This window comes from Danio rerio, chromosome 13, assembly GCF_049306965.1.
Source record: "Danio rerio strain Tuebingen ecotype United States chromosome 13, GRCz12tu, whole genome shotgun sequence".
Classification (NCBI taxonomy): domain Eukaryota; kingdom Metazoa; phylum Chordata; class Actinopteri; order Cypriniformes; family Danionidae; genus Danio; species Danio rerio.
Window position 1 is genome coordinate 6520333 of NC_133188.1, and position 17999 is coordinate 6538331.

The following is a 17999-nucleotide window of genomic DNA, read 5'->3' on the forward strand; positions in this document are numbered from 1 at the left end:
GGGATGTGTTGAAATAAATGCATCGAGTGCGTTAACTAGTGACATTAGGAGTTGCAATCTAAAAAACTGAATTAGGGATAGAGCTAAAGTGTGCACAGCTATGAAAACACAACCAAGTGCAAATGAACAAAGGAGCTTCAATAACAGATTATAAGTTTATTTTAAATACGAAAATGTATTATTTAAGAAATGCTGTAAATTTTAAAGAAAAAGGTTCATAGGAGTTTAAAGTTTAAAGTTCAAAGGTTCATTAATTCCTCATGTAGAAACGTTGAATACTTCAAAACTACACTTCATTCTCAGTTTGCTTATTTTATTTTATTAAACAGAGTGTAAATATGACAATCTGCACAGAAGATGGCATTTTGCCATTTATTGCACCAGAGAGAGTTGAATGCACGTAGACTCGTCTTACAGTTTAAATGCACTAATAAACTGTACACATAATTCTAATTCTAATTGATTAGTACATTTATTTAGTGAAAGGCAGGTTTGTGAATGTATGTCATACATAAACTCATTGATGAGCTGGTAAAGCAAAGCAGTTTATACAGGGATGGAAACTAGAATTGAAAATTTTTGAAATAATGAAAATGCTAATAAAAATGTTGTTTTTATTCAGAAAGATGCATTATCTATTAACTTTTAGTTTAAAGGTGCATGTTTCACTTTCATATTTAATTCCTATACAGTGGCTGAAACAATCAAAAGTTTTATTTATATTTATTTATTTATTTTTGAAAGATTCTGTGTTTATTGTTGTGTTTTATTCTATCTGTACCAGTTTAGTGGGATATTAAAAGTAATAGGATCACTATAAAATAAATGAATGTTAATACATTATGATACCTTTGAAGATCTTGAAGAAAAATGTCCATCCTCAAGAGGAATAAAAAAAGTTGATCAAAGCAGCTGAGCAAAACTCTAATTTAATTAAAAAAAAATTTAAAATCTTATTTTATTATTTTTTTCCTAAACATGTCTGTAATATATGTGTTTAAGTATATGTGTCTGTAATGTATGTGCAATTTCTGCACTATTTATGAAGTCTGTTTTCAGGTTTCTTATTTGTAATGCTTGATTGAAATATAAATAAATCAAAATAATAATAAAATCTGTTGTGGATCGATAATTGAAGCTGGTGACAATCTTCTATACATGTATGAAATAAGAGCAAATAGTTTTGGCTGAAGCTAAAATTGTTTATGTATGTTGCATGCTTTCTGTTATGTTTATGTATGTGTGTGTGTGTGTGTGTGTGTGTGTGTGTATATATATATATTTATATATACACACACGTTTGTTTTTGTGAAAAGTGGGGACATTACATAGGTTTCCATTCATTTTATAGTGTCCAAACCTTATATTGTATTGCCCTCACCCCACCACACCCCTAAACCCAACCATCACAGGAGACTGTGTGCAGCTTTACTCTCTGATTAAACTCATCCTGTAGGATTTATAAGCATTTTAAGAAATGAGGACGTCACCAATGTCCTCATATTTCACCTCCTTTTTGTAATACCTGTGTCATACCTATGTCATTAGCACGCACGCACGCACACACACACATGCACGCACGCACATATGGGCAATATCACACTTGTAGCAGTGCTATGTGGCTGTATATCGGCACTGGTAGGAGGCATGCGTTGACACAAGGCCGCAGGCCGAGAACCTTTGTGTCCCACCAGTGATGACATACAGCCACATTGCACTGCTACGAGTGTGATATTGCGTTTATACAACAGTTAGACGCCACAATCGTGTATATTAAAAAGAAAATCAAACAAAGAGTCTAAAAACCCTTTTATATGAAGAACTACACTCTTCCGCCATTCATTCACATCTGCAGCTGATGTCAGAACAGCAGAAACCATTACTATTTCACAAACATCACTTTAGAGCTAATATTTTATTTAAAGTAACGAACAAACTTAATAAATACTGTACTTTAAAAAATGCATGTACTTACAGGTGCAGCTGGAAAATGTTCAGACAGCTCAAAAGGCTCTTCAGAAACCCACTGCTGGTGCTCTAAACACCACATGATCTGCGCAGACAAGCAAAAAAAAAAAAAAAAAAAAAAAACACTTAAGTACCCCTTAAATCTTAGAAAGGTGTTCCTCATAATTTAGAAAACAACAAAGAGCAGAACTAAACTCACCCATTCAAAGGAGAGGATCCAGCATCCCCGTGCGATGCCTAACAAGATATTAACAGTCCGCCGTGGGCTGCCAGACACCACATGAGAGGTGCTCTCACACACATCATCCACCACAGTAAAACCACCCAGATTTCTGATCACCTTGAAGACTACCTCCTGTTTTCTAAAAACAAGCACACAAGGTAGCAAAAATGATTGCTTGCCAAGTTTATTTCAAAGGATGTGAACAACTAGACATATAGGATTTTAACTGGTGCATGACCACAACTTTATCCAAAATTCCCCATAGTTAGAATATTCAACAAATATCAGTTTTACTCCATTCGTGTGTGGGCAATAATCAAGAATTAAGGTGAAAGAGGGTAAAAAAAAAAAGAAGTCATTATTTTGATTTTATGATGATGATTTTAAAATCTACTAACTTTTTCCTTTTCCTAATTTTATTTTAGATTACTCCCGGATTACGACCCCTGTGTTAGTCTTTTCTACTCTGTTTTTTTAAACGACAGACTGCCTATGTTTGACTTTGATACAATAAACTCTGTTAACCCGCCTATTTGTCCAGCATCCGGTCCATAATACATCAGCCTTTCCAATTGCATCGTGAACCCTGGTGCATTTACCTTAGATAACCAATAACATCAGATGCAGTTTACTTATGGCTACAGATTTCTGACACCTTTATGACATTCATGTAGGCTACTTAAAAAAAAAAATACAGACCATGACTAAAGATGGTCTCAGAGTGGGGGTCTCCAAAATTATACTGAAGACTTGGGTCTACTGTTGTGGGCATGAGTGCCGTTGAGTGCAAGGTGTGTATATTTAAGTGTTGGGGAAAATTACTTATAAAAGTAATGCATAACAATATTGAGTTACTCCCAAAAAAAGTAATTAGTTGCATTACATTTTAGTACATTACGTTACTTGTGAGTCAGTTTTACGTTGCTTTTTCTGCCCTGTCTGAGGCTTGATCTCTTTTAGAAGTGGCAGGTTTATTTTTTTCTTCTTCTTTTTTAAATAGAGGAGCTCTGCATTTAACAACATACTGTATAACCTCCATTTCCCTTAAAAAAAATACATAACTAAAAAATAACATAAGATAATGTTATCTTCAGAAAACTTCCTGACCCCAGCTATACATGCCATATATACATATTAATAAAAGTTTAAAGCAATGGGTTTGCTACTTTTGTACTTTGTCTTTTTAAAAAGTAAAATCACCGTCCATTCAGTAATCTTCTTTTCCTTTTCTTTCATATTTATAATGATGAGAATATTTCCAACGCAGAAATGTAAGGCTCCTCAATTCTTTCTGTTCCTGCTTTCTCTCATTGTGTGCGGGATTTAATGTGACTACGTTCATTTTAATTCAGCAATTTTTTAATACAAATTATTAAACTAAAAAGTAACTCGCATTTTTATAAAAGTAACTTAAATATTATTACTTAATTTTTTTAAAGTAATGCATTACTTGTTACTTAGAAAAGTAATATTACATAACTCGCAATAAATTTTTTTAAAAAGTAACTCAAACTATAACTTCATTTTGAAAGTAATATGTTAATATGTTTACTCGTCACTTAGAAATATAAAATTATTACGTAACTCCCCAACTCTGTATATAACCACCTCAAAAGATAGTGGCATTGTCATTTTGGGGGTCGCTGGCTGAAAAGTTTGGGAAACCCTGGATTAAAAAACATCTATACGCTAGTGGGCACCAAAACAGAGACAACATTCGCATTTAGAACATCTAAAAACATCAAAAGCTGGCACTTGGTCACTTCCGCCTACGGATCAACAATTTTTAGACATCAGCACATACTTCAGTTTCTCATCAAATCTTCTGTCCAATCAAATGCTCACTAATATCAGGCATGCCCCGCCCCCTTCTCATTTGCTTTTCATTGGATGCGTTTGATCTCACCCCTGTCACTAGCAGAGCTGTGATAAAAACAAAACACTATTGGCTGTTTTATTTAAGGGGAGGAGCTAACATATATCCCGTCCTGCCTTCATGTTTCAGTTGAGATTACGCCAAACATCGTATAAACAAAATAACATTTTAACGCACTTCACAAGATCTTTAATGTTCTACTAATGAAGAAATGCAGTTTATTAGCCAATGGCATTAAACAGCTGCCTAGCACAAACATAGTTTAAGCAGAGGGTTGCTTGTCGTACATTTCTGATATTTGAATACGAGAATCACAAACTCACTCAGTAGGCATGCTTGTCATTACCAAGGTTCTGTTTTTCTGCAAAGACAAAGAGAGAGAAAACTTACAAACACTGGAACAATACACTGAAAAAAAAAAGACTTTAACAATTTGTACGGGCTGAATTTAAACAAACAAAAATAAATCTAGTAACGTTCACAATGTTTGTTTAAATCCAGCCCAAATAATTTGTTTGCAACCACTTACTTAAAAAAATTTATATATATATATATATATATATATATATATATATATATATATATATATATATATATATATATATATATAATCCAATGAATCATTTAATGATGCTGATGATGCTGTGCTTTACACTCAAAAATCAAGTTGCAAAGTTTTTAAATGGATGCAAAACTCAAATCTCACCTTATATGTTGAAAACGGTTTCTTTTTTCCAAATAGACAAAGTTCAAAAAAGTTCCTGAAGTTCTTATAAATAGGCAAATTATAGAAAAAAAGTCACTGAATTTAATTATTCAGGTATCACTCTGGAGTCAAACCTCAGTTTTTAAAAATCATTAAAATGTGATACTACATTGAGATTCAATCTTAGAAATTGTATACATATTAGAGATTCCTTGACTTATGATCCCTCTAGTATACATTTTTTGTATTGTATAACAATCTGGTCCCAAAAATGTAAAACATTTTCAAACACCCCTGGAATCATTAGAGCACTTAAAATTCATGATAAAAAAAAAAAACTCGAATGTACCATTACTTGTAATATATATAGGTTTTTGAGTAATATGGATCAATATTCCAACATTTTTTAAATTATTCATAGCCGTTCTGCTCCTTCTTTATAAAAATTAACTCTTACATCAGAGAAAATATCTTGAACGACACGTTTGGTAAGAGGGGACTGTACTGACCCTCTAAAACCTCTTTAGGGGAATGTACTGACCCTCTACGCAAAACCTCAGTTGACCAATCCTTTTTTCTTACAGAGCCACAAATCTATGGAATACTCTTCCAACAAAATTAATCACATGCACAAACTACAAAATGTTTTAATGCTAGACCAGGTGGTGTTGTGTTGTCAAATCAAATGTGTACACACTGGGTGTTGATCTGTTTCTTTATTGGTTTTAAGATTGACCTGTTCAGGGACTGTAAATGAAAAATAGCAACCTTGCTAAAACCTGGCACAATCGCATCTTTCCTTTATTACTTTTTTCCTTGTAATTTTGTGCATGTCCCTGTTAAATAAATTCAAATGTGGTTTAGTTTATATAGTATTATTAACTTATTATTTGCAAATGTCCTTTTACTAATTCACCTTTAATCCAAACTTATTTGATCACAGACACTCGTACACACGGACTCCTGTTTTGTCAGAGTATCATAAACCAGTAAACACATGCCGGATATCTGCATGTTTGGTGAACAAAGAGGAAGTGAAAGCCCAAGGCCATGTGTGAGGGAAGCATTTGAGAGCCGTATAAGCAGAAAACATCATGACAGGGTTTCATCGGTCCCCTGTACCCCTGTCGCAGTACAAATGCTCCGTAGCACAAACACACGAACGGCCTTCCTCTCTTTTCCTACAGGAAGTTGGAGTTTACATTCATCAGTGAACAGGGCAGCTAAAACAGGTTTGTACATAACATGTTTACCAAGAATCTGCTTTCTGACAGCACTTGTGGCCAGGTGCGGGAAGTTATTGTGGTCAGCGAAAGTTTAGTGGGACGAGGCGTCCAATAAATTCTTTAAACAAAGAGAACGATGCTACAGCATGAGTGTTACATTATTCCTGAGCTGGGACTGCACTTGTGCTGGATCCCAATTTGCATGCTTACAATACCTGACAAGAGTCTTGTCGTCGATCCTAGTTGTAAGAGCAACAAATTATAACTTGACTTCTAGTTGATCATTTGGAAAAGTGGCAGAAGGTTCCAGTGAATTATTAGTTGAACTGCACTCCAAATCATCAAAAATACTGCTGATGTGCAGACAACCTATTGGAACCCTACGGAGAGCCGGAAGGAACATGATGCTGGGGAAATAGGCCAAATTGGTATTTAATTCCAAGTATTAAATAAATATTAGTGGTTCAGCACTTCCTCCTTGTGTCATACCATTGTTATTACGCATAACTACCAAACCAAAATTTGATTCATTTCTGTCAACAGCTCCTTTAGAAATGTTATTCCCAGGAAAAACAAAAATTGATGTCTTCAATACTTATTTCCCCCCACTGTATCTGCATATACATGCATAATAGTTAAAGGTGCCATAGAATGCGATGACACAATATATTAAATTGCTCTCGAATATCTAAAAAAGTAGGTGTGTGACTTAGGCAAGTACAAAAATTCTCCAAAAACCCTAGAATAGAAAAGTTGGATGGGTTGTAAATGTTAATTCAATTCATTAATAAAGCACTTTAAAACAACACAGTTGACCAAAGTGCTGACAACAAAGAGTAAAACAAACTTTAAAATATAAATAAATAAACATAAAATGTCAACATCTCAAGCTGTGCTAAAATTGAACAAGTGGGTTTTAGGAAGAGATTTAAAAACAGTTATGGAAGAGGCTTGTCTAATGTACATTGGCAGCTCATTCCACAATTTTGGTGCAGCCACAGCAAAAGCCCGATCCCCTCTGAGCTTTCGACTGGTCCTGGGCACACTGAGCGAACGATAAAGTGTGTAGGGACAGAGAAGCTCAGAGAGGTAAAGGGGTGCAGTACCATTTAGACAAAAATAAAAGTAACTTAAAATGGATCCTGAAGTGCACGGGCAGCCAGTGAAGAGAAGATAAAATCGGAGGGTATTTGCGTGTGCCAGTTAAAAGACGTGCAGCTGCATTTTGAACCAGTTGCAGTCGAGAGATCGAAGACTGACTCACCCCAAAATAAAGGGCATTACAGTAGTCCAAGCGGGAGGTTATAAAAGCATGGATTATTGTTGTAAAGTGCTTGTGTGATATAACATGCTTAATTTTGGCCAGTTGTCGTAAGTGAAAGAAGCTAGAGAGAACAACAGACCGAATCTGGCTTTCAAGCTTTAGTTCAGGATCCATTTTAAAACCCAAGTTCACAATCTCTGGCTTACAAAAAGTTTCGAGATTATTTAGGTGTACAGAATGAGCGATGTTGGAACTGGGGCCAAACACAATCACTTCGGTCTTAGAATCATTAAAATTGAGAAAATTCAATGCCATCCAAGACTTGATGTCCTTTAAACATGAGTCCAGTGCACAGTGCATAATGAGCCCTACTTTGATGTCAGCTCATGTCAGTGACCGCTTTCAGTCACAGAGATATGCACAATTTCTTTACTGCACTAGATTAAACCAATGAAGCCTCTTGCTTCCCTTTGTGGCAGGAAGAATTGTTTTTTTTCTCAGGCTGGAAAAAAAAAAAATCTACCAGGTGTATGCCATAGAAGAACACACACAGGAAAGCAACAAAGAGACTATAGCGGCTGCACTAAAACATGAAATCTGCAAAAGTGCTTCGAAAGTGCCATATGTGGTCCACAAATCAATTTAACATTAAAAAAACCTTACAATTTACTAAAGAGACGGCCAGCTGAAGAGCGTGAGAGGAATATGATGGAGCTAACCAATACAACAGGAGCAAAAAAAACAAAACATGGTAAAAATTCTTGATATTCCAGGACCCGGAAACAAAGAAATATATAATAAATTCACTGATTTTAGTGTCTGGAACAGACCATTTTAGACACTGACTTTTCCCTGTCTTTCATGGAGTAAAACGCAGAATGTTCATGACACATCCATTTTATTTTTCACGTAAGAGCAGCATGGCCATGGTGGCCTCTGTTCTTATTCACTTCCATTTTTAGCCTTACTGTTATGCTGTAAACTGTAATAATGCCATCTTATTTTAATGTACTCTTATAAATGTGCTGGTTTGAAGCACAAGTTTGACAGTTTACTGATATTTTTATTATTCCTAGCCATTTAAACTAACACAAATTACAGAAAAGATCTTACTTCTGCATAGCAAAACAAGGCGAATAATGAACAGGAAAACCAGGCAGCTGTTTGTGTTGAGAACAGAGTGGACACATAACAATGTAGTGTTTAACAGGTACAGATGGCAACATTTGAATTCACTTTTTGAATTAACTGATTGCTGGGTGACCAGCAGGAAGGGAATTAAACGGCATTTAAAAAAATTAGACCAAACATAACAATAAGCAAATCAAGTGAAACAAAAAAACAGAGTATATAAAAATCATATTTTAATAAATAGAAATTAAACAAAACTCCCTGATATACCATGACTTGAATATAAAATTCACTGACCTAAATATATTGGAATGATATTCCAGAATTTCCATGTTGACCTGTATGAACCCTAATATTCTGAATAATGTAAGAAATGTGTAGCCAATGACTTTCATTGTATTTTCCCCCCACTATGGATGTCAGTAACTACCACTTTCCAGAATACCATTGTGTTTAACAGACAAAGAAAAGAAAAATACACCACAAAGCTTTGAAACTATCAACTTAACTTAAACTTTTGGGTGATATATATTTTTAATTTAGCAATTTCTCCAAAAACATTCACATGGATGAACTTATCTTAAATTCTCACATAAACATCTTGTTTCAAAGCATTTCATCCGATACAACTTTAATACAATCTACTAAACATGGAAAAAAAACTCCAGCATTTTACCTTCAAGCATTTGTCCTTTTTCATATTCTCCACTTTGCTACACATTTCAGAACTTCTCTCAATCCCATCTGTTGTGCTTTTATTTTCTTTCCCTACAACTGAAATAATGCAAACAAAGTTAACTTGAGCAGCAGGTGCGCAGCTACACAGCTGAACAGCAGATAAGAGCACATCTTTTACATTTGGTCAACCGTGAAACACTTTTAAAAGCATGCTTTATTGTCAATGTGTTTCTCAACTAATACAAAGGATGTTCCTTACTTTTAAAGTACAAAAAATTAAATCCATTTATTGTGGCCTATAGCAGCAACATAGATTAGATACAACATGGGTGCTAATTTAGACATTCACAGCTTTTACATTTTCAGACTTTACACCCACACTGTAAAAAGTGCTGTAAAATTTATTACGAGCAATTATGGATGCCAGTGATACTATAAAATTCACACAAAAAAGTTCACTTTCAATTAATAATTACAATTGAACTGTTAAACTACAGCCCATTTATTTGTTAATTTATTGCGCTGGTAAATTTTGCCAGTAATACTGTAGATATTGCCAGTAATACTGTAAAATTGGCAGTAATACTGTACAAGATTTACGCGTTCACTGTAAATTAATAATTACAATTGTGCTGTAAAACTACAACAAATTTGTAACTTAAACTGTGCTTGTATATTTTGCCAGTAAAACAAAAAATTGGTAGTGATATAGTAAAATTTACAATCGCACAGTAAATTAATAATTACGATTGTGTGGTAGTTTTACAGCACAATTGTAATTATTCATTTACATTGCGCTTGTAAATTCTGCCAGTAGTGATGTAAAATTTACATGCACACAAAATGAATAATTAATACCACAGCACAATTGTAATTGCTATTGTAAATTTTGCTAGTAATGCTGTAAAATTGCCAATACTGTAAAGTTAACAAGCACATAGCTAATTAATAATTACAATTGTGCTGTAAAACTACAGCACAATAAAAATTGTTAATTTACAGTGGACTTATACATTTTGCCAGTAATACTGTGAAAATTGCCAGAAAATTTACAGTAGAGTAAAATTTACAGGCGCACTGTTAATTAATAACTACAATAGTGCTGTAAAACTAGACTACAATTGTAATTGCTAATTTAGTGTGTTTGTAAATTTTGCCAGAAGTACTGTAAAAATTGGTAGTAATACTGTAAAAATTGCCAGCAATAACGTAAAATTTAAAAGCACACAACTACTGCACACTACTGTCATACTACAGCACAATTGTAATTGCGATTTTAAATTTTGCCAGTAATACAGTACAAATAACCAGTGATACTGTAAAACTTAAAGCACACAATAAATTAATAATTAAAATTGCGTGGTGGTTTTACAGCTCAATTGTAATTATTAATTTACAGTGCGCTTGTAAATTTTACCAGCAAAATTTGGTAGAAATTGCTAATTATACTGTAAAATGTACAAGTGAAGCTAGAAATACTTAAAAAATTTCCAGTAATACTGTGAAAATTACAAGCGCACTGTAAATTAATAATTACAATTGTGCTGTAAAACTACAGCACAATTGTAATCGTTAATTTACAGTGTGCTTGTAAATGTTACATTACTACTGGCCATTTTTACAGTATAACTGACAAAACTTACAAGCACACTGTAAATTAACAATTACTAGTGTAATAATTTACAGTGTGCTTGTAAATTGCCAGCTACACAATACAAATTACCAGTAAAACTGTAAAATTTACAAATACACTGTAAAGCAATAACTACAACTGTGCTGTCATACTACAGCACAATAGTAATTGCGATTGTACATTTTGCCAGTAATTCAGTAAAAATTACCAGTGATATTGTACAATTTACAAACGCACCATAAAGTAATATTAACAATTGTGTGGTAGTTTTACAGCACAATTGTAATTATTAATTTACAGTGCACTTGTAAATTTTGCCAGTAAGGTTGAAAAAATTGTAAAAATTACAAGCAAGTTTAACCAGTAATACTGTAAAAAAGTCAGTTATACTGTAAAAACTCTGTAATAGTGTAAAATTTACAAGCGCACTAAATTAATAAGTGCAATTGTGCTGTAAAACTATAACACAATTGTAATTTTTAATTTGCAGTGCGCTTGTAAATTTTACAGTACTACTGGCAATTTTTACAGTATTTTTTACAGTGTATGTACTGTCAATCCCTTCCATAAACACAATCTGTTGTACAAAATTATTCGGCTCAATACAAACAAACTAAAATGAATACTTTTTAAATCCATCTGTCTCTTCAGTACCACGTTTGGTGTCATTAGGTTACTTTGGCACTTGCTGCTTTGTGTCAAGCATTGAGGATGGCGATGACCCCACACCATTTTCCTTTAGCAGTAGTACGTTTATTAAGTTTCATGCTTTTTTACCAGCGAGAACATTGGTGCTCAGTCAGCACCCAGATCTTGTCCTTTGTTCCTTGGGCGATGGCTCAAGTTTCATTTCTACAAACCTAGATGACTTACCTACAGCCACACGCTCAGATCTTGATTCACGTGCATCAAGAACTGACTCCTCCGTTGTGTTCACAGAGTCTGATGAGGCAACCGTTGAGTCCTTGATACCATGTTTTTGCTTTTTATAAGACTTTCGCCTGCCCTTCTTGTTTGAGTCCTCTAGGTCAAAAGTTGGCATTGCGTCTGAAGTCAAATCAAATAAAACAACTCTCTTTTTAGAGGCATTGTTTGCTGGCGAGAAGAAGTCTTCAAACAACTCATCGTCCGAAATCTCTCTACTAGGTAGAGCACAAAGCGAGGCTGAATGCAGTCCAGCAGATGTTCGACGTTGACGTTTCTGCATTGGCTTATCAATCATAGATTCGTCTTTTTGAAAGATATGCTCATTTTCTGAAGACGACTTGCTGGAATACAAACATTCGGAGTTGGTCAGCAGTTCTTTGCAGTTATGTACACTTTTTCTGCGAATTGCTTTTGTAAGGCTTTTGGGCAGGAAGCTTCTAGGCTTTTCAGAGCTGGCGTATAACTCTGTGGACATTCCAGTGTTTTTAGTTTCAGGTTTGAGATTCGAGCTTTCTTCTCTTTCAGAAGATGTTTCATAAAGGAAGTTCTTAAGAGTGGTCTGCTTCGATCCTCTGGTTTTGCTCAATAAACCCAGTTCTGATTTTGAAGATAGTGGATTTTCAATGCCCCTCTCATCACTGACACGATTACATGCATCTGATTCAGAAGGCTTGTGGTTGACTTGTTTTCTTGATATTTTTACTATGGACTTTTTAATGCAGTTCAGCTTCTCCCGCTCACCTCTTTTCTTCAAGGCATCACAGTGAGAGACAGAAAAAGGATCCAATGGTTCTTCCTCTGTAAACGAAAATACATTTATAGTTTTACTTTTTAAAACACCATTTAAAATGGTTACTAGAATCATTCTACTACCACAAAAAGACTTTTGTTTCACTAACCTAGCTGCTGCAAGAAAGACAGAGCTGTCGATGCTGGAGGGGATGGATCATGCTCTGAGCCAATGTCCTGCTTCTGTGAGGCTGTGGTACAAGACAATTACATTAGTACAAAACAAAATAAAAGCCAGAAAGAAAGCTTTACTAGTACAGTTCAGTTTAATAATCTTTATCAATATGGCTTTTCCAGAATTAGGGATTAGTGTAAACGAACAGATTAGCAAATCATGTTGTTTTTAAATTAGATTTAAATTCTAAAGTTAAAAAAAAAAAAAAAAAACAAGAAACAACTCTGGTTTATGCACATTATATAATTTATTTTCTCTATATGCAATTATAAAAATGTAACATTATTAACCACATCAAATCAATTGAAATGTCAACTGTGAAATTCATTGTTTGGCATAATCTTTTGCGGTCTAAAAAACATACATGCTACAAAAATATGAAGGAAATAGGGTACCAGTGGGTGAGAGATGTTCACGTCCAGCTTTCATTTCTTTCAATCGTTGAGCCATGCTGTCAGAGCGTTTTAAAGAGGGGCTGTACACTATTCCACGTTCCTCATCAATGATAAAAGGTGAGGTGTCCGAAACTGTGTTTAAACAACATTCCAAACGCGCATCAAATCTCTGAAATGAACATGGAATTAAACTAAACCATCGTTTGCTTGTCTCACCGATAGGGGATGAGGGCACCAGGCCTTCCATCATCTTGTCAATTTTTCTTTTCAGCCGTCTGTCATTCTCTGGAGTCTTTATCGGGATATTCCTTGGTTGCATGCAACAGTGCTGCAAAAAGAGAAAGGCACTAAGTAGTTAGTTAATATTCACAAAGATATACATGTCATTTTTACAGCAAATTATAAAAAATAATTACAATTACAATTATAATTACAATTATAATTTTCTTACTGTTCTTTTGTTTGTAAGATGTCGTTTTGATTCTTCATTCTGTGCAGGGAAGAGTTCTTCATTTATATGCTGATTAGTCTCTTTGCATCTGGAATAAATTGGAACAAAGAGGAAACATGGAGTTATAGAGACATCTAAAGGCCATTGAAAGAAATGCAACAAATAGAAAAAAAATATATCATTGATGGGGCCAGAAAATTAAAATGGCATCACCAACATCTTGCCCAAGTTTTTATTCAACTGCATATTCGCAAACCAAAATCTGCATTTTTAGACTGTCAAAATTTGTGTTTTTGTTGTTTACAAAACTTATGTTGTCAGGGAGACATGACTTATCAAGATACATATTTTGGTATTCTTTGAAAGAAGATGTCAGAGTCCTTTAAGCAAGACAGGGGCCTGTTTCAGAAAAGAGGTCAAGTTTAAATTATGAGTATATTAACCCTGAAATTAGAGAAATTTTGGGTTTTCCATTTCAGAAATGGGAGGCGTGTTAAAATTAGAGAAAGCAGGGCGAGTCAAGACCAATCTAAAAATCGAGGTAACTTATGGTCAGAGTCAGTTATCCTGGTTAGTATGATGCTAAACTAGTGAGGACAATGATTTCTTTAGTAAACCCAAAGATGCTTTCGCTCTCCTCTCCTTTTTTTAAAGTGCAAGACATGTTTAAATAACTGTCATACTTACATGTGATTTCAGTTAAATATTCAAAGTACCATGGTAAACAATGTAGGGAGTTGCCATTGAACGAATGTAAAAATATCAAACTAACTTCCCCTCAATCCACACTCACCAGATCTCAATCCAATAGAGCACCTTTGGAATGTGGTGAAACAGAAGATTCACATGATGGATGTGCAGCCGACAAATCTGCAGCTACTGTGTGATGCTGTCATGTCAATATAGACCAAAATCAATGAAGAATATTTCCAGTACCTTGTTGAATCTATGCCATGAACGATTAAGGCAGTTCTGAAGACAAAAGGGGGTCAAACCAAGTACTAAGGTGTACCTAATAAAGTGGCCGGTGAGTATATACCTGTAAATGTATAAGTAGCATCTAATTATTATTATTATTATTATTATTATTATTATTTCCCCTTACTAAACTCAAATGCTACTTTTACATGGTCTTGAGCTTGATGTATTGTATCTAGGGCAATTTGCACTTATTTTAGGGGCGAAGCAGTAGTGCAGTAGGTAGTGCTGTTGCCTCACAGCAAGAAGGTCGCTGGGTCGAGCTTCGGCTCAGTTGGCGTTTCTGTGTGGAGTTTGCATGTTCTCCCTGCATTCGCGTGGGTTTCCTCCAGGTGCTCCAGTTTCCCCCACAGTCCAAAGACATGCGGTACAGGTGAATTGGGTAGGCTAAATTGTCCGAGTGTGTGTGTATTTTTCCCAGAGATGGGTTGCGGCTGGAAGGGCATCCGCTGCGTAAAAACTTGCTGGATAAGTTGGCGGTTCATTCCGCTGTGGCGACCCCGGTTTAATAAAGGGACTAAGCCGACAAGAAAATTAATGAATGAATAAACGATCTTTAATTTTAAGCAAGATTTTTTTTAACTCTGTTAGATCATTTGGAAGAGACAAAAATAAATAAATAAAATAATAGCCTATTAGTTAACCTATTATTATACATGTTTTTACTGTGATGGGATAACATTGATGAAAATTAAACTTGTAATGTCTCAACTCCTATGCAGATATGTTTTACCATGGTGAATCATAACACCAGTGATACACCGATAACGGCTTGTCATAGTCATGGTGCAAGTGCTTAACTCAGAGTCAAATGTTTCAGAGATGACTGAATTAACTCTATTCAGTTGATCTGAAACTAAAACCAAGTTTCCCCATGTCATAGCCACCCAACTCATAGTTCAAGTTTAAATTCGGAGTTGGTTGAACCTTCTGTTCTTTCCAGGTCACAACTCACAAGTGATCCATGTATCTGCATTATGTTTATTTATTCTTTTGAATAAAATTTTACCTTGCTACCCAGTGGACAGAAACGATCTTCACACCGATCTTCAGGGCCTTCTTCCATGTGGATGGGCGGCCATGTTTAAAGATCACATGGGTCACTTGTTTGTTGAGCGTCTTAGATACCTGCAATTTATTAATTAATAATACATATTCAATTTATATTACATTTTTATTCAAACTTAAATAATGATAAATCACCTGTGCACCCATGTCCTGAAGCTGCTCAATGAATGGATCAGAGTAATCCTCCATCCTACTCGCAGACCACACATCTACATATGCAACAACATCTTCAAATGGAGAAACAGACAAGTGAATTAACAAATACCCTGCATAGAAAAGCAAATTAAGGTAATTTCTGAATTACTACTGAATGGTTTATCATGATATTGACATTTAAATGAGAATTTGAGGGGAAAAGCAACATATAACTTTAGCTATGTAAGTTACATGCAAGGTTGCAGCTAGACAGATAGACAGACAGACAGACATACTGATAACTATTTACGGTTTTTCAAAACAATAGGATAGAAAATATCTCCAAACTAACGTTAACGAAATACAAATCAATAGCTTTACCTTTGAGAAATGCAGTTGAAGTTGTTAACGTTACTCCAGTCATGATACAGCGTCTCCTACAACTTCAACCAACAGAACATGGTAAAGCATAACAAGTACCTAGCAACGATACAACTGTTTGTATCTAGAAAATAACACAGGGTTAATGTTACCAAGAAAAACAAACCTTAAATCTAATCAATTAAACGAAGCATGTCTTTTAATCATTTCTCACAGAAACGGTCTCTCCAAAACAAAACGTTCTGCCACCTTCACATCACCGTTAACATACGACGACATATCCGGCATTTAAAAGTTCATAATCTGCGTTAATAAACAGTTTAATTCATATTACTCACCACTGTAACAAAATATTTTCGCGGGGTTTAATTCTTTTTCTTGTACTGCTTATTTGTGGTCGACAGGAAAAGAAGCTTTGGCTACATTACTGCCATCTACCGAAATGGAGCGCGATAGAAGCAGGATAGAAGAGATACAGCTGCGGCCGAAGGTTGACAGGAATTCTTTATTAAATGATCTATTAATGGTATTTTATTAACGCCTACACTTAACCCAAGTCTTAATCCAACCGTTACAACAATGTATAAATAGTAATAAAATATTAGTCAAAATATAAATACTTGGTAGTTAGACCGAGTATTATTTATATTATTTATTAAAATGCACATTAAACTGTATTTTGTTAACGTCTATCAATACCCCAACCCTAAACCCAACCCTCACGGTAATGTAAATTTGTAATGTAAATATGAATTATTGTTGTACAGTTGTCACAAAAATAATGGTATTTTGACTTGAATATCCGCAGCTGTATCCCATATAGACTTTTTTTCTTCTTCTTTGGGTTTTACCGGTACGTCTTATGTTGCACTATAGTGCCATCCTCTGGTGCTATCTGACGCATCAGTCAAAAAAAAAAAAAAAGAAAGAAATAAAAAGAAATAATTCCTTGTTCGCTCCTGCTTAATTATGCCTTCAAATCTTGTCCAGTTAATTTTGTTTAAATATACATTTTAAAAAAAATTTCTTTTGCACTTCATATTTTGTTCACACATTTGTTTCGGGTTATTCTACAAAAATGTCCACTTTTGGGTTGGCAAAATGTCTAAAATTCCATTTCTTTTTTTTTTTTAATTTTAAGTTAGACCATATGAATCCATTACTCAATGATTAGTTAATTCATTAATTTTCCTTCGGCTTAGTCCCTTTATTCATCAGGGGTCACCACAGCGGAATAAACCATCAACTGGCCCATCGGTAGGCCCACACAGAATCTGCGTGCGAACTGAATCATTGATTCTGTTTATTTACTTGTGTAAATTTGTGTAAATTCCTATTTGTTCAGTTTTTAAATTAATTTCAGTAATATTATTGACTAATATGAAAATATTTGATTTATTTACAATACAGTGTGTAAAGTAATATGCTCCATCTTTTAGTATTTATATTACATGAGAGACTTGCTTTGTTTACCAATTAAAGTGGTAAGATCTAGATGGATTTGCATTGTAAACATTAACATTGAAGAAATGATTATTGTTCACCAGTGCAATAAGCAGCTCCACGTTCATATCGCCTCTGGTCATCTCTGGACAGTTTTGCGCTTGAGCATCTCCAAGCGTTGTTTACTGTTCCTTTAGCAGCTCTGTGCATGTGAACAAAAGTGCCTGATTGGTGGAAAAAAATGAGCATGAGGTATTTTTTTTTAAATGACGCTCTTACGCCTGGCGTTTTGCGCATTGGAGTGCATGATCACATTGGCGGCCTTTATTTAGTCACAAGGTGTTAAGGCTGATTTATACTTCTGCCTCAAGCCAAGCGCACGCGTATGCTACGGCGCAGCCTACACATTTGGGTTCAAGGGTTCACGGTACACGGGGTTCAAGTCCAGCGAAGAACATTTCTAGAAAGCGGGTAATACAAGAACAGTAGCCAAAAAATAAAATAAACAAGTAAAGAACAGGGTGAGAATGTGGATTGTAATATCTGAAAACA

The 17999-nt window shown here is 34.7% G+C and overlaps 1 protein-coding gene across 10 annotated transcripts in view; it reads right to left on the reverse strand.

The window, feature by feature from the left end:
• Positions 1-16444, reverse strand: part of mcph1 (microcephalin 1) — a 37671-nt gene extending 21227 nt beyond the window's left edge. Inside the window, exons 1-14 of one of the 10 annotated variants that reach the window (XM_073919965.1) lie at positions 16343-16389; positions 16171-16253; positions 16005-16060; positions 15624-15715; positions 15430-15548; positions 13443-13530; positions 13208-13319; positions 12992-13123; positions 12532-12612; positions 11579-12430; positions 9071-9168; positions 4391-4428; positions 2168-2330; positions 1976-2053 (exon numbers count right to left, since the gene is read on the reverse strand). In XM_073919965.1, the coding sequence (XP_073776066.1) occupies positions 1976-2053; positions 2168-2330; positions 4391-4428; positions 9071-9168; positions 11579-12430; positions 12532-12612; positions 12992-13123; positions 13208-13319; positions 13443-13530; positions 15430-15548; positions 15624-15715; positions 16005-16047 (1896 nt within the window). In that variant the 5' untranslated portion in view covers positions 16048-16060; positions 16171-16253; positions 16343-16389. Of the gene's footprint in view, positions 1-1975; positions 2054-2167; positions 2331-4390; positions 4429-9070; positions 9169-11578; positions 12431-12531; positions 12613-12991; positions 13124-13207; positions 13320-13442; positions 13531-15429; positions 15549-15623; positions 15716-16004; positions 16067-16170 lie in introns of all 10 variants that reach the window. The other 9 variants (XM_073919966.1, XM_073919963.1, NM_001040363.2 and 6 more) reach the window with 9 other exon arrangements.
• Between the last annotated feature and the right edge of the window lie 1555 nt (positions 16445-17999).